The sequence below is a fragment of the Harpia harpyja genome, chromosome 11 (genome assembly GCF_026419915.1).
Source record: "Harpia harpyja isolate bHarHar1 chromosome 11, bHarHar1 primary haplotype, whole genome shotgun sequence".
Taxonomy (NCBI): domain Eukaryota; kingdom Metazoa; phylum Chordata; class Aves; order Accipitriformes; family Accipitridae; genus Harpia; species Harpia harpyja.
The window spans coordinates 6211517-6234112 of NC_068950.1; the positions used below are offsets into that span (position 1 = coordinate 6211517).

At 42.6% G+C, this 22596-nt stretch overlaps 1 protein-coding gene across 5 annotated transcripts in view; it reads right to left on the bottom strand.

The window, feature by feature from the left end:
- Nucleotides 1–20545, bottom strand: part of RANBP3 (RAN binding protein 3) — a 56924-nt gene extending 36379 nt beyond the window's left edge. For 3 of the 5 annotated variants that reach the window (XM_052802691.1, XM_052802689.1, XM_052802688.1), the window contains exons 1-2: nt 19194–19236; nt 9913–9968 (exon numbers count right to left, since the gene is read on the bottom strand). In XM_052802691.1, the coding sequence (XP_052658651.1) occupies nt 9913–9968; nt 19194–19221 (84 nt within the window). In that variant the 5' untranslated portion in view covers nt 19222–19236. Of the gene's footprint in view, nt 1–9912; nt 9969–19193; nt 19237–20423 lie in introns of those variants that run through there. The other 2 variants (XM_052802690.1, XM_052802692.1) reach the window with 2 other exon arrangements.
- Nucleotides 20546–22596: the final 2051 nt, after the last annotated feature.

Sequence of the window (22596 nt, forward strand, 5' to 3'; positions counted from 1 at the left end):
ATACAGTTTAGAACATCTCAAAGTAGGCTAAGTACACTTGCATCAGATTTTAGTAATTTTTGTAATACATGGTGAGTATTTTAAGAACTGAAATAAGCAAGGTAAGCTTCCAGCATAAATCTGAATTCTATCTTAAGCAAAACTGGAATATGTGCTTCAAGACTCAGAAAAGAAACAAACCCAAAATAACAATTATTGCCAATCACCACTTTTATGCAGAAAAATCTGATGCCAAGATGAGAATTTCTTGGCCAGGTCAATACATAAAATTATATTTAAAAAAATATATATATTAGGTGGATCAAAAACTACTGCAAGTTTCAGAATGTTGTGAATAGTATGTGATTTAAGACATGGAAGACAAAACCAACAAAGACCTCAAGGATTTGTCAAACCAAAACTGCTCCAGACAGAAGTTTGTACAGCTGTTCTCAAAAAAGCACATCCAAGGGAAATTGCAAGCTCTTCAAATTCATTTTAGCCTTCAGTCATGTTTACTATTGGAAGTGTTTTCTAATCTCTTAACTTCATAAATTCTGATCTAAGTTCTTGTTTGAAGTTCTTTGGAGCTGGTGAAAAACAGTTCATTCTCTTCCTTTTTGCTGTCATGTTTTATGTCTATGATGATTTGTGTGTCTTTTTGAGCCTCCTCTTCTCTAGAGGAATCATTCCTTATAAGTACAGCTCTAGGAAGAACTTGGCAGAAATCTGTTCCTGTCTCTTAAATACTAAGGCAAAGATCAATGGAGAGATTAATAATGTTAGAAAGCCAGCTACACAAACTCACCTCGCTCAGCCAGATCAAACAACATCTATTTTATTAAAACACAAAAATAACACACCTAGACTAAATATGTAAGAGTCTACTTGGAGATTTGGCTTCCTCTGCATTGCAGGAAATAAGGAGAGACATGAAGAAATACATAAGACCTAAGATTAATGTGATGCTAAAACCACCAAATATAGGCAAGGAAATAACATTCCTTTTTTATAAGGACTGGCACAAACACTTGGGTCAGTTTTTCCTCCTAATTCTAAGCTGAGCTATTTATGCCTCCTCTCCTCATTTTCCCCAAACTAGTACCCATATCCAATGGCCCAAAAAGACTACCCTCAGTATATCTTTTCACAATCTTCACCTGCTTAGAGCTGAGGACAACTCTTGCTGGTATTCTCAGTAGCCTTTGACATTATCAGCCTCTCTATATGTCTCTAAGCTTTGCCTTGTACAACTGTCCTCTCCAAATACGTTTATGATTGCTCTTCTAGTGCAGCAGTGTAGCAATATATTCACAATCATGAAGGAATTAAAATTAATGCTTAAGACTTAAGTATACTATTGACTTACAACACAGTTCAACTAGGTCTTCCTAACAAAGCCTCTTGGCAGCTGTGCTAACAATGCTACGAAAGCCTGGAAAACGAAATGTTGTTGCCTCTCCCTAACCAAGTGACTTCCTCCACAGTTCTCTCTCTGCCACCATCCTAAACCTACAAGTCATGCCCATAGCACGAACAATATTTTCTAATCATCCATCTCCTCAAACCACCAAACCCCAGGCATTTCCAAATCATGCTACATCAAACCAGGACTTCAACCAATCCCTACTTTATGTATTGTCTAATACAACTTCCTCTTTTCTAAATTCATGATCTTGCTCTCCAGACTACATGGGAATGCCAGCTTTCTAATCACTTAAATCACTTTTACAACTCCACATCTATTTTTAAAGCTCCACAGTTAAAACCACAACAACAGATCTAACAACTTAAGGACGTAAATCCTTGTTCACTCCAAGAACTACCCCTTTACCACCCAGCTGCCAGTTATACCTTAATTTTGCAGCACCACTTAGGTATGGGACATGACCAAAATATCATGTAACTTATCTTCTTTCAGAGCCATCCTTAAAAGCTCGTCACTACCAACTCACCTATAGAAAGCAGTACACTGACCAAAACTAGTTACATAACAAGCTAGAAATAAAGTCTTCTTTTCTATATTCTACCATTACCTCCAACCCAGGCTGGTGGAGGGAAGAGGACACAGTGCAAGCTACATATTAGATAATGTCTTGTTTTAAAGTGCAAAAACATTTTTTAAAGCTGAGTTGAGTACCTTTTGTAGTACTCATGACTAGGGAGTCATGATGATCCTCGTATTGCAGCAATCAACGACTGGAAGAATACCACAGCTCACACAGAACAAAGGACGCTACTTTAAAAGCATTTTTTGACAAATTGTTTCTTTACAACACTACAGGTTAAATTTGTTTGAGCTGTTATACCCACTTAATGCGTAAATGCAAGAAAGACTTCAGCATACTTTGACCTCAGAAACGCAAGTTAACTTTTAACTTCATAAAATGACTTCAAGTAACCTACAGCCAGAAACTGTCATGAAATGGTTTTATGGCAGAAGTTAAAGTCAGTTTCAGAGCAGAAACACAAGTCTAACAAGAGACAAAAATTAATCATAGAAAAAGTTGTACCTATCAATCGAAAACTTTAATTCAAAAAGTGCTATGAAAAGCACAGTATAGTTCATGTACAAGTTATCAGGATAGATAACGGAGTAACAGTAACATTCTATGCTTAACATAGCGAGGTTAGGACTTTATGTTGCTTTCAGATCTTAACAGCTATGAGTCTTCCTAAGCTGATGCAATTTTCCAACCAGTATCAGCACTAGAAGCTCTGCTTGTCAGAAAAATGAATAGCAGTGTATAAACAAGGACGATATTTGGATGCTATCATTCAGATGTTTGCAAGAACTCTATTTCACACATTGTAAAAATAGTTCTCAAAGAGTTAAGGAGATATGAAAATAATGAAAATGGAGATTCACTCGACAAATGTGGAAACAGCCAACTTTACAACCACCATTAATTGATATCTATAATGAAAATCAGAACAGATGGAATAATCCTATCTTTTTACCTGTGAAAGAAGACAACCAGAACCTCCTTACTGAAAGGAAAATTAAGAGGCATCATTCTGAACACGATGTGCTTTTTGTCCCCTCTAAATAAACATGACAAACTGCAGGTTCTGATCATAGAATCATAATGTTTTAGGTTGGAAGGGACCTTCAAGATCATCTAGTTCCAACCCCCTTGCCATGGGCAAGGACACCTTCCACTAGACCAGGTTGCTCAAAGCCCCATCCAGCCCGGCCTTGAACACTTCCAGGGATGGGGCATCCACAACTTCTCCGGGCAACCTGTTCCAGTGCCTCACCACCCTCACAGTAAAACATTTCTTCCTTATGTCCAATCTAAATCTACCCTCTTTCAGTTTAAAACTGTTACCCCTCATCCTATCACTACACTCCCCGATAAAGAGTCCCTCCCCATCTTTCCTGTAGGCCCCCTTTAAGTACTGGAAGGCCACTATAAGGTTGCCCCCAGAGCCTTCTCTTCTCCAGGCTCAACAACCCCAACTCTCTCAGCCTGTCCTCATAGGAGAGGTTCTCCAGCCCTCTGATCATCTTCATGTCCCTCCTCTGGACCTGCTTGAGCAGGTCTATGTCTTTCTTATGCTGGGGGCTCCAGAGCTGAATGCAGGACTCCAGGTGGGGTCTCACAAGAGCAGAGTAGAGGGGGAGAATCACCTCCCTCGACCTGCTAGCCACACTTCTTCTGATGCAGCCCAGAATGCGATTGGCTTTCTGGGTTGTGAGTACACGTTGCTGGCTGATTCTCAGTTTTTCATCCACTAATACCCCCAAGTCCTTCTCCACAGGGCTGCTCTCAATCCACTCATCGCCCAGCCTGTATTTGTGCTTGGGATTGCCCCAACCCATGTGCAGGACCTTGCACTTGGCCTTGTTGAACTTCATGAGGTTTGCATGGGCCCACCTCTCAAGCCTGTCAGGATTCCTCTGGATGGCACCCCTTCCCTCCAGTGTGTTGACCACACCACACAGCTTGGTGCTGTCAGCAAAATTCCTGAGGGTGCACTCAATCCCACTGTCCATGTCTCTGACAAAGATGTTAAACACCACTGGTCCCAATACTGACCCCTGAGGAACACCACTCATCACTGCTCTCCACCTCGACATTGAGCCATTGACCGCAACTCTTTGAGTGAGACCATCCAGCCAATTCCTTATCCACCCAGTGGTCCATCTGTCAAATCCATGTCTCTCCAATTTAGAGACAAGGATGTCGTGCAGGACAGTGTCAAATGCTCTGCACAAATCCAGGCAGATGATGTCCATTGCTCTTCCCTTACCCAGCAATGCTGTAACCCCTTGTAGAAGGCCACCAAATTTGTCAGGCACAATTTGCCCTTAGTGAAGCCATGTTGGCTGCCACCAATCACATCCTTATTTTCCATGTGTCCTAGCATGGTTTCCAGGAGGATCTGCTCCATGATCTTGCTGAGCACAGAGGTGAGACTGGCCTGTAGCTCCCCAGGTCTTCCTTTTTTTCCCATTTTCAAAAATGGGGGTTATGTTTCCCCTTTTCCAGTCAGTGGGAACTTCCCCAGACTGCCATGACTTCTCAAATATGATGGATAGTGGCTTACCCACTTCACCTGCCAGTTCCCTCAGGACCCACAGATGCATCTCATCAGGTCTCATGGATTTGTGCACCTTTGGATGGACTTGAACCTGGTCTTCTCCTACAGTGGATGGTTCTTCATTCTCCCAGTCCCTGCCTTTGCCTTCTGTGACTTGGGTGGTGTGGCTGGAGCACTTGCCAGTGAAGACTGAGGCAAAAAAGTTGTTGAGTACCTCAGCCTTCTCCATATCCCAGGTAACCAGGTCTCCTGTTTCCTCCTGGAGAGGGCCCACATTTTCCCTAGTCTTCCTTTTATCACCAGCATACCTATAGAAGCTTTTCTTGTTGCCCTTGACTTCCCTGGCCAGATTTAATTCTATCAGGGCTTTAGCTTTCCTAACTTCATCCCTGGGTGCTCAGACAATTTCTCTGTACTCCTCCCAGGCTACCTGTCCTTGCTTCCACCCTCTGGAGGCTTCCTTTTTGTGTTTTGAGTTTGTCCAGGAGCTCCTTGTTCATCCATGCAGGCCTCATGGTGTTTTTGCCTGACTTCCTCTTTGTTGGGATGCACTGCTCCTAAGCTTGGAGGAGGTGATCTTTGAATATTAACCAGCTTTCTTGGGCCCCTCTTCCATCCAGGGCTGTATCCCATGGTACTCTACCAAGCAGATCCCTGAAGAGGCCAAAGTCTGCTCTCCTGAAGTCCAGGGTAGCAAGCCTACTGTGCACCCTCCTCCCTAAGGATCTTGAAATCCACCGTTTCATGGGCACTGCAGCCAAGGCTGCCCTTGAGCTTCGCACTCCCCACCAGCCCCTCCTTGTTGGTGAGAACAAGGTCCACCATAGCACCTCTCCTCGTTGGCTCCTCTATCACTTGGAGAAGGAAGCCGTCATCAACACATTCCAGGAACTTCCTGGATTACTTACGCCCTGCCATGTTGTCCCTCCAACAGATATCAAGGTGGTTGAAGTCTCCCATAAGGACCAGGGCTTGTGAATGTGAGTCTGCTCCTATCTGTCTATAGAAGGCCTTATCCGCTCAGTCTTCCTGGTCGGGTGGCCTGTAGCAGACCCCTACTATAATGTCACCTGTCCCTGCCCTCCCTTTAATCCTGACCCATAGGCTCTCAGTCAGCTCCTCAGCCATTCCCAGGCAGAGGTCCATGCACTCCAGCTGATCATAGAGGGCAACACCCCCTTCTCATCTCCCCTGCCTGTCCTTCCTAAAAAGCCTGTATCCTTCCATTCCAACACTCCAGTCATAGGAGCCATCTCACCACATGTCCATGATGCAAATAAGATCATAGCCCTGCAAGCATGTGCATGTCTCTAAGTCCTCTTGTTTATTCCCCATGCTACATGTATTTGCCTAGAGGCATTTAAGTTGGGCCCCTGATGAAGCTGACTTACTGGCTGACATTCCTTTGTGCTGCTCTTCAGGTGCTCTCCTGCTGACCTGTGATCCCTCTTCAGTCTCTGGGCATCTATTAATGGCACTGGCATTAAACTGGTAGGAGTGGGATGGATTGAAGTTCCCCTCCCCTGGCAACTTTAGTTTAAAGCCCTCTTCACCAGCTTGGCAAGTCTATGACTGCAGATGCTCTTCCCCTTCTCTGACATATGGACCCTTTCAGCCTCCAGTAGACCAGGTTTCTCAAAGCAAGTCCCGTAGTCTAAGTAGCTGAACCCGTGGCTGTGGCACCAGTCCCGTAACCATTTGTTGGTTCACCAGATTCAACTGGCCCTTTCAAACCCCTTCCCTTTGACCAGGAGGATTGATGAAAAAACTACCTGCACTCCAGAGTCCCTTACCGTCACTCCCAGGGCTCTGTAATCCTTTTTGATATTCCTCAGACTGCTCCCAGCTGTATCACCAGTGCCCACGTGAAAAAACAGCAGTGGATAACAGTGGACTGTACGAAGCTTGGTAGTCTCTCAGTTACATCCCTGATACAAGCCCCTGGTAAGGAGCACCCTCCATACCTCTCAGAAGACAGTCACCTTTTCTTAGTTACACTAAGTTTACTAAACCGTGTACAACCTTAGCTGGAACAGCCAGCTAAAAAATTAGTTTCCAGACCATTATGCATTCTGTCCTACAACATGCTGAGTATTTTCCAACTTCTAATGGAGAAATAGATGTCTGACACCTTACGAGCACAAAATTCAGTAGAGATTTCTAGTAAAAGTAATGTCGTTTAACTTAATAGTAGACAATGTTAGCTCCAAAAAAGTCAGTTAAGACCACTGAACAGGTCCTAATACTGAGAGGGCCTGTAGACACTGCAACAAAATAATTCTGCTTGGGATGTCCTGTTTGATGCAGAAGACCACTAGGCAAACATCTAAACAATCATCATGGACAGTTAACTGAATACACAATACAATGCCTTCTCCTCACTCCCAGCTTACTGTCAGATTGCTGTGTTGGCACCGAAAAGCCTCCATGAACACTTTGCTTACAGCTCCAGAAGAAAGCCAACTTGACTAGACAGACATTTTGCTAAATTAAAATTGTAATGTACATAGAAAAATTACATATTTTAGAAGTGTGTTGTTTGTCAACTATTTTGAAGTTACTTTTGCGTTTTCTTCAAAACATTGCTCTAGGAAGAACTCTTCTGTTAATAGATTTTCCCTGTTAACTTTAATAAGGATAATCTTTTGTGGCAGGCAATGCACTTAACGAGGCACCTTGTATGGAAACAGTAATGGAGTTCACCATTAAAGGTAAGAGTTAGCTGTTAGTCTTCCCAAAAATACAGTGAAAGGACTCAATCAGTGTGTAACCTGAGTGACCTTTTCTTGATTAAGTTGATTAAAGGGACGCTCAGCTGGCCTGAATGCTAGGTTCTGATATATACAGCATATATTAAGTGGCTGTTATTTTTGGTTGACAGCACCATATTCTGACTCTATTACTATTGTGTCAACACTACCAAAAACAGCTACTGGCACAAGCAACAAGCAGGCTTTGGCCCTTTATTTAATAAAATGGCAAGAAGCACAGCACTGATGCTTCTCTCACTCTTTTTCTCCAGTTTCAAATACACACAATATAAGCTACTAAAATGATTATTAACCACCGCCCCACCCCCCCATAAGAAAGTTGTACATCTCCACACATTACACAGTTTAACATAAGCATTTGTTTGTTAATAGATGTATTACACTTTGGAAACTTGCAACCAAATGCCAGATGCCACTGGTAGACTCCTCACGATCTGCTTCAAGGAACAAGCCCTGTTGCCCAGCCAAGCTACACCTATTCCATGCCCATACTGACCATGGCTAGCCCCCTCTTGAGCACCAATACCACTTAGCATTTAGATCAATTTCTAACTCAGTGCTAACCCCTGTGCCTTTAAGATGCTTGGCTCACCCGCAGACCTCGATACACACAGTCCCTCCACCCCACCTGTCAGGCTTTCTGGCTGTGCCTTGGCAGAGGCTGTCCTGCACACAGATAACTACTCAACATCACCATAGTCCTCAACATCAGCAGCAGCAGTTGGGAAGACTAAATCACAGATCCCTCTTCCTGGAACTCTGGATCCTCTCTGCCAGCCCAAAAAAACATTAAGCCTTTAGTTAAGATTTTTTACAAATATTTTCTTGAGACATACCAGAGTGCAACAGATTTGTCCCACAGCCCAACACAGGAGCTTGCACAGCCTAACACTGAAGGTATGCACTGTATGCAGGCCACCGCAGGTATGCACTCTGTGCAGAAGCAGAAGGTACAACATGAAGGAACTTGAGACCTGCCAGCTTAGGACTGAAGGACCAGGCCGGCAAAGAAAGGACACAGGACCATGTTGCTCTGCCTGGGTTGCACATTGCTATGATCACTGCTTCCAGACTAACTGTGGAAGCACTGCCAGGTTAAAGGAGACCTGGGGAGAAAACTCACTATAGTGCAACTCAGAAGGGACTTCAGGAACAGTCTAAGCAACAGCAGGTGATTGGGAGCTGTTTCCTAGAAGGAAACAGTGTGATCCAAACTGATAGCACAAATACTAGCCCTCCCTTTGTTCCAAAGTACATGTAAACGGTCACTGTAAAAAAAGTAATTGGAAGGAATGTCTCAAAAGTATTTACTCCAAGATATATTTGATTAGCTAATATTAGAAGAATGGCAGATTTAAATCCCTTCCAAGCTGCAAAAGATTTCAAGCTCCTGCTGAGGAATATGCCTACTAAACCCATGAGAAAGTTCGAGTCATACTTGTTCCAAACCAAAGAAAGCTACCAACTGCAAAATGCTTCAGTATTTCTATTCAAACATTTGAGAAGATTTTCTGATTGCACAGATAATATAACAATCCAGTGATTCAACAAAAACTTAATTATGTGTACGTGAGTACACTTCTCTTGATTCCCACCAGCTTCAGCTGAAACAAGGGTAACCATGATTTTTGTTTTCCAAATGTTAACAGCTTTTACTATTAATCAGGCAGAATTAAATACCGCAATATATTGGGATTCTTATCAATTTCTTTTACCAAAAATATTTTTTACGATATAAGAAACTGGAAGGCTTACTGTTTGGAAAAAAAAAGTACGGAAAACTACACCCTAGCATTACACCATAACATTTTGTACATCACTTTCAAAGTGAAAAGGAATGCAAACTATACTGTACTTGGTCCACACGGCCATAGTTTTCCATTACATCTCTTTCAATTTAATAGCAATTTCTGTTAAAGGGAAGGTCCTACTCCTTACTTCAGCTCTCATTTCTCTCCTGAGCTCTACTCCTTCTGCAGCCACAGGATGAGTTGTATCAACCTCTTGGTACAACACAAGCTCACCCATGGAACACCTTCCAGCAGATTACAGCACAGCTCCAACTTACCTCAACACTGTATAACCGCTACCACAGACCCAAAGGCAGGGGACAGGAACACATGGCAGGGGTAGAGGGACGGGTGAGGGAACAGGATTACCTTTTTCCAAGGTAATTAGACACTTCACAGCTTACTAACTAAAGAAATGAGATACATTTAAATATACTAAGGTGAAAAGCAATAATCTAGACCATGCTTTGCTTTGCTTTGTCTTAACCATAACATTTCTTTTTCTGATAAGAGTTTTCTCATGCAACTGCAACTGTCAGCACTCCTTTGCCACCTGTTCCTTTCAAGATACAGTTTTGAAGAAACTTTTTCTGCCAGACTTGGTCCATCTTCTGTCTGAAGAGCTACCCATTTCATGCCACCATCATACATCTTCTCACTTTTAGCCCTCCAGTACCTCTTCACTCTAGGCCCATTTATTATGTTAATGCTCTATTATCCATCTTCAACTTCAAAACAATATAGACAAACAGTTGCTCACCATGGAATGATTCAGGGCTACAGAACGAAACAAACAAACAAAAACCATATCAACATCTCCTTACCTTCTGTGCTTTATCCTTCTGAAATACAAAGACAGGTGGAGCAATGGCAGGCTTTTCTGTAAAAAAAGAAATAATTGGGTTTTTTTCCAACCGCATTCATTATTGACTAATATGAAAATGTTATGTTCCATGATGCTTTTACCAAAATGAATCCCTAAATCGGTTAAATCTGTTACACAAATTGTTTCCACTGGTTCCTGGCAACATTATAATTATAAAGAACTTGATCTTCAAAAGGAAAAAGGAGTGTTTTAAGAACAACAATACAACTGATATCTGAAACCTATTTGTCTTTTCCCTCCAGATCTCTTTATTTCAAATCAGTACTTTTACCATACTTAGATGTATCAGGAGGAAAAGGCCCTTTACTGCAGTAATTTACTTTTTGAACACATGTTCATAAGTTCATAATAACACATGAACATAAGTTTTGCTGGCAAAGGCTTTTCCCTCCCCATAGTAATGCATTAATGTAAAGGGAGTTTTGCTGTACATGCCCACATACCCCTTTCTTGAAGGTCACCTAACTCTGATACTTGATTATACTTGTATTTCATTATCATTGAAACCTTTAGAAAAGTCCTAAATCTTCAACATTTGCAGGTCTACAATTTAAGCCAAATATTTCATGCATATTATTACAGAGGGACCAGTCTTTCTGCATAATTTAAGAGCACATCTGCTTTCTACTTGAAGTTCCGATTCAAATATTAGCGGGACACTATTTTCTAAATAAGCACATCAACATTTAGTCTTCAAGAACAGAATGAACTTCTAGAATGAATGTATGCTTTCCATTGTCCTTAATGACCTCAAAACTACCTCAATGTCCTTAATGACCAAAAAAAAAAAATAGGGGGAGGGGGAATAAAGCAGAAGTGAGCTTTCCTGAGAGCTTAAACTGATACACCTTGCGCAGGAGTTATATTTGAAGAGAAACTGCACATAGACTAATGCAGTCAGAGACCCTCCTATATGTTTGTAGGGCTAAAGATGAGTACAACATTTAAGTCTGTCTTGAGAGTGAGACTGCTGTGAAACAATGGGATTCAGGGAGAGCTGCATTTTGGCTAATTTCTTTGCAAAAGTTCTACCTTTGCAATTACTCAATCTTACAAACAAGACTAGACATTTAATAAAATCAAAATGTTATAACTTTTAGAACTTGAAAGGCTACCACAAAAAAGAAATATAAAGTCATCAAGAAGAATTACATTGCGCAAAAAAAAAAGACAGCATCACAAAATCCTCCATAAGTCAGTTGCAGCATCAGTAAAGCACTTGGGTCAGCACATAAGGAAAAGGGGATGAGATTGTCCATTTGGGAACTGCTAGCTATTAGATCAGTTTAGCTGAAAAAGTGAAACTTTACCTGACAAATATGTAAAAATTATTAAAATTATTCCAAGAGCACTGTGCATTTATTTGTGAGGGTGGAAAAGCCTCTTTCCACTCTTCTGTGGGTCTAACTCAGAGGGATAACCCTGCAAGACCACTGCAAGACTGATTTTGCAAGACTAGCGTAACTTATTCTACAAAAGCTAAAATAATCGTGAAATAAAGCTCCTTCCTTCAGCATTTTTTCTGCTCTTTCCCTTTTTCTAAGTTCTTCTATCCATCAAATACTGCTGAATCTTAGAAATGCTCATTAATGAGAACAATGCAGACAATCTATTTCAAAAATGAAAAATAATCTACTAACTAACGAAGGTCATCAACAAAGACTTAACTGCTATACCTGTCCCAAAAACCAGTTTATTGAAACAAGCCAGGGATCCCTTTTGATTCCCTTGGCCTCGGTATAACCTGCTTGTCAGAGGCTCCACTCATGTAAGGTCCAAGCTTTTAACCCTTTACTTCAAAGTGATGTTAATTTCTTTATACCATGTTTGGTACACTTTAGTATTCATTAATGCTGTAATTACAGCAACAAGTAGCATGCATTCTACCAAACTACTCTTATCCAAGACTGCCCAACCAGTCAATAAAATGCTGTATTAGTCGTCTTCCCTTTTGGAGATCTGTTCAAAAGCGGGACTTCATTGTGTAATGCACAACATACAAGAGACTCCTGTACCAAATCCCACAGTTACCAAAGTTACCAAAGAGGACCAAACTGAAAAGAACTACTTGTCTATTTAGCGCTTAAGAAAGGACTGAAGTACTGAGAGAATAGAAAGCAAACAATAAAAAAAAACCCAAACCCACAGATCCAAGAACAATGCAAAGTGCAGAGAAAACATGGGATGGCTGGCAAAAGACTAGAATGGGAAGCCAAAGAAGTTGATGCAAAGGAACAGGACAAAATAGGAGATGGAATCTGGTGATGGAAAACTGAGTATTCAGCAAATAAAGAACAGGGATGCCAGGAACAGCAGAAAGCTCGCAGAAAAAAAATAAATCGTTGGATGGAAGAACCAAAGAAGAAAACTGAGTGAAAAAAATAAAATATTCGAGATTGTGTCCAGCTATGGCAAATGAGACTGGGAAAAGAAGCTAATAAAACAAACTATGACCAGTCCTGTTAGTCAAGGTGGAAAAGAAAACACTCTTGCGCAACATATGAGAGTTTCTATCCACTGAAGGAACACAGTCCTCCAGTACTCAAGATCTAGGAATCTCCTACTACTCTTGCTGGCTGTGAGACCAACCAACGTGATGGCATCTGGCAGGAACAACGACAAGACAGCAGACACCCATGGCTACCAACTATACCAGTACTTAGTCAGGCACGTTCTTTACAGGGAAACATTTGTTCACCATGTCTTCTCTAAAGTCTGCAACAAGACCACAATGCTGGAAATGTGTCCCTAATTCTAGCCCAAGGCAAGAAGGGATTGCTAGATCACCGAATCTGACCACCTTCATTAAACACTGCATATTTTTCTGAGCCTTATTGTTTTGGGGAAACATTTTCAAAGACATCAATTATTGAAGACATTAAAAGCGAAGTATTATTGCCCTTGATCATCCATTACCTCATAAAAAACTCCAGTGCCAAATTTCCCATTCAAATGTCTGGCTTCAGCTTTCAGTTCTGATTCCTAGTTTTTGAATGCATTTATGTACTAGATAAAAAGCTCTCTAGTATTTAAAGTTTTTCCTGTGAAAGCACTTACACAAACCATGTTTTCCTATCAACTGAAGAACCACCACAACAGGTTTTATTTTTGTGGAACAGAAATGCATAGTTACATAGTTATTGGGGTTTTTTCCCACATGGTGAACATGGCAGTTTATTAAGTGCTAGTCAAGAATGAGAATTACACTGTCATTTGTACTAGCCAAGATCAGAGGTAGACAGTCATGTTCTCACTTAGCGAGCCTGTTTCCATCCCACCATCCCAGGTGTCTGAAGGATGACCTACAGAAAAATGGATCCATTAGGTCCACAGAACTGTCATCAAGTTAAAGGGAAAATAAAGCAGGATAAAGGAAACGAAACAACAACAACAACAAAAAAAACCACCCCAACCTTCAAACTTCAGGTACAATACATGTAAAAGAATACATCTTCTCCTTCACCTGCGAGATGAATAGACACAGTATATAGTTGTTAAAAATTGTGAAACAGACTTGGTTTTTCTCCAGATAAACAGACAGAAACAAGGCAAAACAAGGAGCTGGAGATGCAGAAACAGTGTCAATTTTCTAACCGAGTCAGTTTCAGTAAAGGTGTTCTGAGAAAGCCCACACATGTAAGAAGGAAAGCAGACCTTCAGTAATTACTATCATACTTACTGATATGTATGACTGACAGTAAGTCCCTAATCTTCCTGCAGTTTATTCATAAGTCTCAGACATTTCAACCTGCGTGAATAATTACAAAAACCTCAAGAGCTGGCTTTCACAGGCTAAATTCCTTTAGCATATTTCACTGTTGAGTCATTAACTATCTATATATGCCCTACCTGCTGTCAGAAAAATGTATGTACTATTAAACCTACTCAGCTTGCTTCACAAGCCTTGGAAACCAAACCACAGAAACAGAAAATATTACCTCAATGGCTCAGGCAGAGGTATCGTCTTCAAGTCATATTGTAATGTGAGATTTTTAACTCAGATACATGACCATTTGTAGCTGTACCAAATTCTGTGATGTCAACCATGTTTTCTGCAACTGGACAAAACACGGCTTTGTTTTACCTCTCCACCCCTTTACACCAATGTAACCATAGCAGTTGGTGGCACCTCTGGCGGCCACAATAGTTATTTTTGCAACACACAGTTTTAAACCTTCACTGCAGCATGAAATGACCCATTATTGAAAAATCCAACTGGTATTTTGAGTGCAGAGATGCAAAAACCATGTCCCTTTTGAACCCACATTTGAAGGCCACATAAATGAAGAGAAGACAAGGTAATACTGCACAAAATGGGGAAAAAAAACAACCCTGGTATACTGTAGAGGTGCTTTTCCCTGTATAGTTACCAGGCTTACAGAGTAAATCCCATGGCAAAGCAGTGACAAAGCCCAAGAAAGCATTCTTCTCCTCTGCCACCGAGACCATTGTATCTCGACCATAAGAGTACAGGATAACTGAGGTTAGAAGGGACCGCAGGAGGTCTCTAGTCCAACCTCCTGCTCCAAGTAAGGTCAGCTATGAAGTCAGACCAGGTTAATCAGGTTATCCAGTCTGGTCTTAACTTCGAAGGATGGAGGCTGAGCAGCCTCCCAGGGTAATCTCTTCTACTCCTTGACTGTCCTTATAGTGAAAAAAATACCCAACCCCCAATTTTTTCCCTATATCCAGTCTGAACATCTTGTTCCACCTCTCACCTTTTGTCTTTTGTCCTTCCAACATACACCACTGTGATGAGCCTGGCTCTGCCTTTTTAATAACCTCCTCATAGACCCTGGAAAGTTCCAAATGTGCCTCTCAAGCTTCCTCTTCTCTAGGCTGAACAAGCTCAGTTCCTTCAGCCTCTCCTTACAGGTCAGGCAACCCAGATCACCAGCCATCCTGGCAACTCAAGTTAATCTTTAGATTTTAGAAGAAACCCAGGCCCCATGTCATAAAAACAACTCTCAAGCCCTCACCAGACCACTGTAGCAAGTTTAATAAGCAGTGAATCTATTTTTAAAGCCAAGAACTACACTGTTTAAAATATTTTCTTTCAAAATTTACTCCAAATTACATTTAAAGTGCAATAGTGCCTGACTACATGGAAACCTATATGAGAGGCAGAAAAAAAATGACTGACAAACTTCCAGGCAAGCGAGTCCTTGCTTAGATCTGAAGAAGCAAACTTCAACACTAAAGGCATACAAGTTGAGAACAACTGCTCTGACTTTAACTTGTTATAATACATCACCTGAGAGAAAAAGTAGATCATACCTGTGAACAATGAAAGAGCCTTAAAAAGGAGAACAGCAAGTAGGTTGTTAACTCACCAAAAACATTCAGTGGTAATTTATTGCCTATGAAAGGTTTATCTGAGGGTCAAGAAAAATTTAAGTTCAAAGTTAAGTTTGATTATGCTTATTTGAACAGCTCAGGCTGCAAAAATTTTTTTTCACCTTAATACTATTTAAGTTATAAAGAGCAGAATAATCATGCTTAAAAAACATATTAAGAGATACAGGCAATTTGCGGCATTATACAATTCTAAAGGTGTTGATGATAAAGTAAGACTCTTCTCTTCCAATAGCTATGAATAGACCGAAAGCAATGAGCAAGCTACCATACCAACAGCTAATCTCCAAAAAGATCCCACAAGCAAAGTCCAATAGTGTTTCTTGTACTTTCTGACATGAAGTATGACTGGCTCATTTATAGCCAGACTTCACAAGTGGTGTCATGGTGACTATAAATGACATTGGAAAAAAAGATACTTAACTTCCATTTCAAAACTTTGATAAGTTGCTTTTTATGACAAAACATCTGATGTTCTCGTTCACCTTCAAACCCTTTATTTTTTTGTCTCCTAGAGTATGAGTAAACAGGCTACTTCCAGACAGTACTTCCACAGCTGGCATGGGAAGGTAGAATGCCTTTTACATATTTAAGATGAAATAAAAATTCCATACACCATATTTAAAGCACAAACCTTTTACATTTGCAGAGCACGTGTTATTTCATTTCCCAAGCCCTTGTGGCATTAATAGAAGTAAATTGCCCTCTGTATTAGGTAATTTTACTATTTCAGCTCAGGTACTTCACATAAAGCAAATGTTACAAGTCAGAAATGGAAAAAGTAGCTTATTTTCACATGACAGGAAGAAGAAAACCATGAGGCAGCCCAACTACTTTGCAATGTAGATAAAATATTTATAAAGAACTCCAAAAAGTGTTGACAAAAATTGTTAAAGTATTTAGTTCTCTCTTGTAAATTAAATAGTACTTTATAGCATTTGGTGTGAATTATTAGGACATCTCAAAAAAAAAAATCAAAAAACAACAAACCAAATCACTCAGCCTAACTTTGCGTCCACTAGTTTATCTGAAGTAAATCATCATCGGAAAAAAGATCTTGTTTATAGGGTCTACAAATGTCAGGGACATTGGTCCATGCCAGTTTTTCCCCTCAAAGTAACAACAGACCTTCCTCTCTCCGAAAGTTACCATAAGGCAAGTAGAATTATACAGTCAGGGGGAGAGAAAAAAAACAAAACAAAAAACCAAACAAACAAACAAAAAAACCCAGAAGCAGCACAGAAGCAATGTCAGCATCATACAAGTCTGGCAAAGGAATGATACTTTTTGAGGAACTGCTTCGATTCTCTCATCTTCTGTACGTTTAAGGCAGTTACACACAGTAAGCTTGTTACGATCACGAACTGTATGCTTAGCAATTTCACAAAGTAAAATAGTGTTTGGTGTCTAAGGAGAGTTTGCCAACACAGGCGGTGCACGCACCTCCTGAAAGGGAAATGTGAAGAAAGCCATAAATTTTAGCCCTGAGAAAAACTTGTACCTTTTCCATGACTGAAAAATGATAAAGTAATTCATTCTCAACACAAGGAGATCCTATCATCTAAGGAGCAGCTTCAGCAGCAAGTTATATACAAACAAATTACTGGTTGTATATTAACAGCAAATTAATGAGAAAAGCATGCAGATTTATGTGAATATGCGCCTGTCAGGAAGTTGTCTAGTTTTCCATGATACTTCACTGCCACATGTGTGAGGTGTCAGTTTTAAGACATGATCCAGCTAGCATACCAACAAAGAACATAATACCAAAGACTTCAGGTAAAATTTCTAATACCATTCAGTAACTACTTTATACAACAGTAACAATAACAATTGTGCCTACCATTCCAAAATCCTGGTTTTCAATATCAAACTTCTCAAAACACCAGTCCCCAAAGCCTTTATCACAATGTCACTAAATCTTTGTGACAAAAATCAACCAAACTTCACACAGCCAGGGAGAAGGTACTCTCTCCTCCTCTTCATTAGCTCCACACTTACCAGCTAATCTCTCAAGATGAGGGGCAATGTCAAGACCAGGACCTTTTCCTAGGAAACTTCACAGTACAAACTTCTTTCGAAAGTGGCACTTGGGCCACCTCATCCTTCACCCCCCTTCTCTGCAGTAGAGGACCCCCTTAATCCAACAACCTTCTGCCAAGATACAGCTTGCCATCAAACCACTACAAAGAGGTAGGTATACAGTTTCACCAACTCACTAGAGAAAAAGGAAAGACAAGTGAATGGAAAAAATTCACGGAACAATTAGAATGAAGAAAATTAAGTAGTTATGAGAACATTAGAGGGAATGCTTGTAGTTTTGAAGAAATGCATCACAGAAAGATCATCCATTAAAATATTTTGAAGGCTTAAAGGACATTGGTAGAATGGTTACTTGGAGGCAGTATTGACATCTCAGTGGTGATTTAAGACAGACAATAGACCAAGAGAGACATCAGAATCTAGAAGGTAAAGATAACTAATACACTGTTGGAAAAGGAAAAAACAATTAATTAATTGAAACAAAGGGGTGCCATGGTAAAAGCAACAGGTTAAAAGAGCTTTGCATTAGTAAGATGAAAGGACACAGGCAGAACAAAAGCACTTTTCAAGGCCAGGAGGTTTGTTGCAGTAATCAAACAGGTAGAGAGTCTAAGCGAGTTTCACTTGCATGAACACACAAGAAAAGCTATTGTTCAAACACGCTAAGCAAAACCAATCTGCAAGAATGACTGAAACCTCTTTCTAGGTACTTGAGTCTACTATGTGTCAAAGAATAATTAGCTTCACACCTCACAATGAAGTGTGATTGAGACAGCACTGTTGCAGAGATCAACCAAGATTAAGGAATATTAAGAGCTTTGTTTTAACCACGCTTAGTTTGTGAATATGAACATTTAGCTATCAAATACTTCAAACAAAAGACGATTGATATGAAACAGAAGATCAAAGAATTATCAGTACCAAAATAGTCACTTTATATATTCAAATGAAAATACCTGGGTACAAGGAAATAAAACATTCACCTACAGTACTGGAAAAATTAACAGACTGATGTGTTTAAGAATGAGGAGAAAACAATCAAAGTCACCTGAGAACATCACTGCCATCTCAGACAGCAAACAAGGCAAACAAAGACTAGGGAATCCACTGACTTTCAGCAGAAGAATGCTAATTCCAGAAAGTATGTGTATTTGCACTGATATACAAAGAACAGACACCTCAAAAATGGAACCAGAGGAAAGAAAACTAACACCAGACAATGCAGCCAATGATACTAGAATGAGCAGAAGAGACAACAGTTCAGAAGCAAGCTGATCTTGCTTAATCTTACAAAAGATTATATCACATTCTTATTGCAAGAAGAAACAGAACAGCAAAGGATGAAGATGACAACTCTGGAAGGAGACGCGAGCACAAACTAAAGAGATCAGCAGGTGAGGGAAGTCACTGGAGTCAGGAAAGAGTCTGAAGAGAAGAGAGAAAAAGGACAATCAGATGAAAAAGTAAGGATGGCACCACACATGCCCCCAGCCCCCCCAAGACAGTCTACACGATTCTGCAGAAATATAGAGGTAGTAGTAGAAACACGTGACAAGTCAGCACCAAAAGATGTAATAAACATTAATAACTTGCAATTCACAGTTGAGCTTAACATTTCCCACTAGAATGGGGAGGTAAAGTCAGGGGCTTGCACGACTTAAGATAGCCATTCCCAAACTTCTGGTTCTAAAAAAACCACAATAAATCCTCAAAATTTATTATAAGGTCATTATAATGACAGTATGTAAATACTGTCATTAAGTTTCTCACAAATAGTGATTACACATCTGACTACTTACTACCATTCTTGAGACCACTTACCATGCCTCTTTGGGCACCGACAGCTCATCCTGAGTTTGGGAGCCAACAGCCCAAGACATGCTGCATCATAGGATTTGTCAAATAACTTAAGTGTAATTATGTGGTTAGTGCTTGTAGAATTCATCTTCAAAAGCTACACCTACAATAGACATTTGCTTCCTGCTATTTAACATCAGAACTGTAATTGCCACTGGTACAGAGTTCATATGTAAGAAACACTCTTGAAAGAAGGGGCCTCACACACTTTCATTCCCCTCCTTCTGGGCATTTCCCCTCCTCTTTTGTTAGCCGAGAAGAATGATGAGAAACGACAGAGACAGCTAGGGCTAACTTGGTTTTGCAGAGACTTTGAGGAAAGTTAGGAATTCTCAACGGCAAACTGCTGATGCCCACTGTCGCTTAAACAACATTCCACACACCTTGAAGCAGAACACCCAAATCCTACAGTAGTGCAGCCCATGTCTTCCTGACCGTCTTCAGAGAAGAACAAAACCACTATTTATTTACTTCAGAAGTTTTCAGCTAAAAAATAACTTACGTGCTATTATACCTCACCTAGGTTTACATAATCGCCTCGACTATTCCCTTACCTAGAGAAAGGATTAACGTGAGTGGAAGTTAAGGAAAGATTTGCAACAGCCCTAAAGTTGTGGAGAACGACCCCAAAAAGCAACCGGACAAGAAGGGCCACAAAGCGGCTCAGAACTCCCCCAGGGGAGAAGCGCGGCGCTCACCGCCACGCTCCAGCAGCGGCGGGGCTCCCTCCCCGGCGCCCGGGGGCGGCAGGGCACACTTTCCGCACGCAGGGAGCGCAGCAGGACGGACCCGCCGGAGCCGCCGCCCCCGGGAGCCGCCGCGCCGCCAGCCCGGTGCCACCGCCCGGCGGGAGGCACCTGCCAGCGCAGCGCCAAGACCGCCGCCCCGCGCTGCCCGCCGCCGCCGACCCCCGCGGCAGCGCGGTCGCCCGCCCCGCAGCTGGCCCCGCAGGGCAGAGCGGGGCCGGCGGGGAGCGCGGCGGCCCGGCCGGGCGCTCCCTTTGTCCGGCCGCTCGCCCCAGAGGGGCCGGGGCACGGAGAGGCCGCGGGGAGGGGGCGCTTCCGAGGGCGGGCCCGGGCGCGCCTCTGAGAGCCGATCGCGGGGCCAGGTCGGAGCCGGGACCGCGGCGGCGCCGGGCCAGACCGGCGGCAGGCCCGCGGCCGGCACCGCTGCGCACCGCCAGCACCCGCCTACCTTCGTTCGCTAGGTCCGCCATTTTACTTCCTCAATCACGCCCACAATGCATCGCGCGGCCGGACGGCTTCCACTTACAGCGGGCCCCGCCGGGCAGCGCATGCGGCAATTACGCCGCTCCGTGGCGGCATCGCGCATGCGCGGGTGGCTCGGCTGGGCAGCGGGCGGGGCGCGGCGCGCTCGGCAGCCCAGGGGCGGGCGGGGCGCTCCGCTGCGCATGCGCGGGGGTGGGGCGGGGCGGGGCGCAGTGTAGTGCGCGGGCTGGGGCTCGTCAGGCGGCTGAGGTACCCGGGCAGCAGAGCCGGGTTGTCTCGGGCCGGCCGGGGTGCGGCGGTGCGGGCGTCCCTCGGGTGCCGTCTCCGGCTCGGCAGGGTGGACCGGCTGAGCCCGAGGTCTCCGCGGTGCCGGCTGGACTGGGCTCGAGCGGGTAGCTTGGCTGCGGTCCGCCTGTGGCGGCAGGTTGTGGGGACCCCCGTGAGCCCGATCGATCGCTCTCTGCGGCCCGCTCCCCGTGCAGGCCCCTAGCAGCCGCACTCATCGGACTGGGGCCTTTGAGACCGGCTGCCCACGGATCTTTCTGTTCCCTGCTTGGCCCTGCCCTCTGGCCTGCCTCTGTAGCCTCCCATGGCTGCAGGACCCAGAATTTCACTCCATGAGTTAAATGGATCCTCGATTCCCATTTACTGCTTTCATTAGTGCCTCACAGTTACAGTCCTGTGGGATTTACCGGACAGTAATTCTCCATTCAGCTAACTATTCTGTTACTGGATAGGCCTTGACCATACCTTTCCTAGCCTTTTCTCCAGGCAGAAGAATTCAAACACTTTCAATTTATGGAAGGCTGCTGCTCCATCCCAAAGATCAATATTTGCTGTTCTCTGTGACTTCCAACTCTACTGTTTCCAGAACTGCACACTCTGCTCAAAATGTAGGTGAACCAAGGCTTTATGTGGCCACAGAATGATGCTGTATATTATATACAGTACAGTGCAGTATATAGCCACACGCTGGTGCTCTTGTTCTCTTGATGGTGCCCCATGTGTTGGCTTCTTTGGTCAGCGCACCTAAGCTCCCCTGACTGCATTGACTAGGTCTTTACTCACTAGTAAGGGAGTCAACAGCAGCTAGCTCAGAGGCAGACATTAGTCTTACCCCTAATGATTGCTTCAAGGTGGTGGCACAGTGTAAGAACAGCATGCATGGTGCCTGATCATTTGAATACATCCCTCAAGCTATCATGCTAGCGCAGAGCAGAATCTGAGGGCCTGGGTCCTGATCCCTTTTGCAAGTACCATGTATCTAAACCATCTGGTTTAACTGCTAGGAAAATTTTCCATCAGGAATACAACAGTAGAACTGGCCAAAGTTAGTAAGAAAAAATGAATGGCACTGATTTAAAAAAATACAGGATACCTATCTTTAAATTAATATCTGTTGTCAGCATTTGGTTGAACTTTTCTGTAGATCAGACAATACTATTTGGAGTTGTATGATGACTAGTGCAAGCTGCATTATCTGTTGAATCAGCAACACAGTGTGCACAAGAAATCCAGGTGGTTTCTAAACGGTGTTAGGGACAAATACTTAGCACGCTTGCTGGACAGGCCATCTAGATCAGCTGGACGCCCTCCTGGATCTGGTACTCATAACCAAGGAGGGACTGTTTGGGGATGTGATAATCAGTGGTAGTGTTGGCTGTAGCAACCATGAAATTGTGGCATTCAGGATCCTGAAGGGAGTGAGAAAGGCAAATGGCAGACTACAGACCCTTCAAGAAAATTGACTTTGGGTTATTCAGGAATAGGTGAGGTGAGATTCTGTGGGAGGCAGCTCTGAAAGACAAAGGAGCTCAAGAGAGCTGTCAGCTCATTAAGGACCTCTTCCTCCAAGCACAAGAGCAGTCTGTCCCAGCAATCAGGGAATTAAGTAGATGTGCGGGGAGACAAACATGGCTAAACATAGAACTTGTGAATGAACAAAAGAATATGTGTACAGCAGACGGAAGCAAGGACAAACTACTAAAGAGGAATATAGAAATACATCTTCAGCATGCAGGGATGGTGTTAGGAAAGCCAAAGCTCAAGTAGAGTTGAAACTTGCAAGGGACATCAAATGCTTTCTTTGTCTCACCCTCCACCAAGGAAGTCTCCCAGGCCTCTGTGCTTAGAGACAG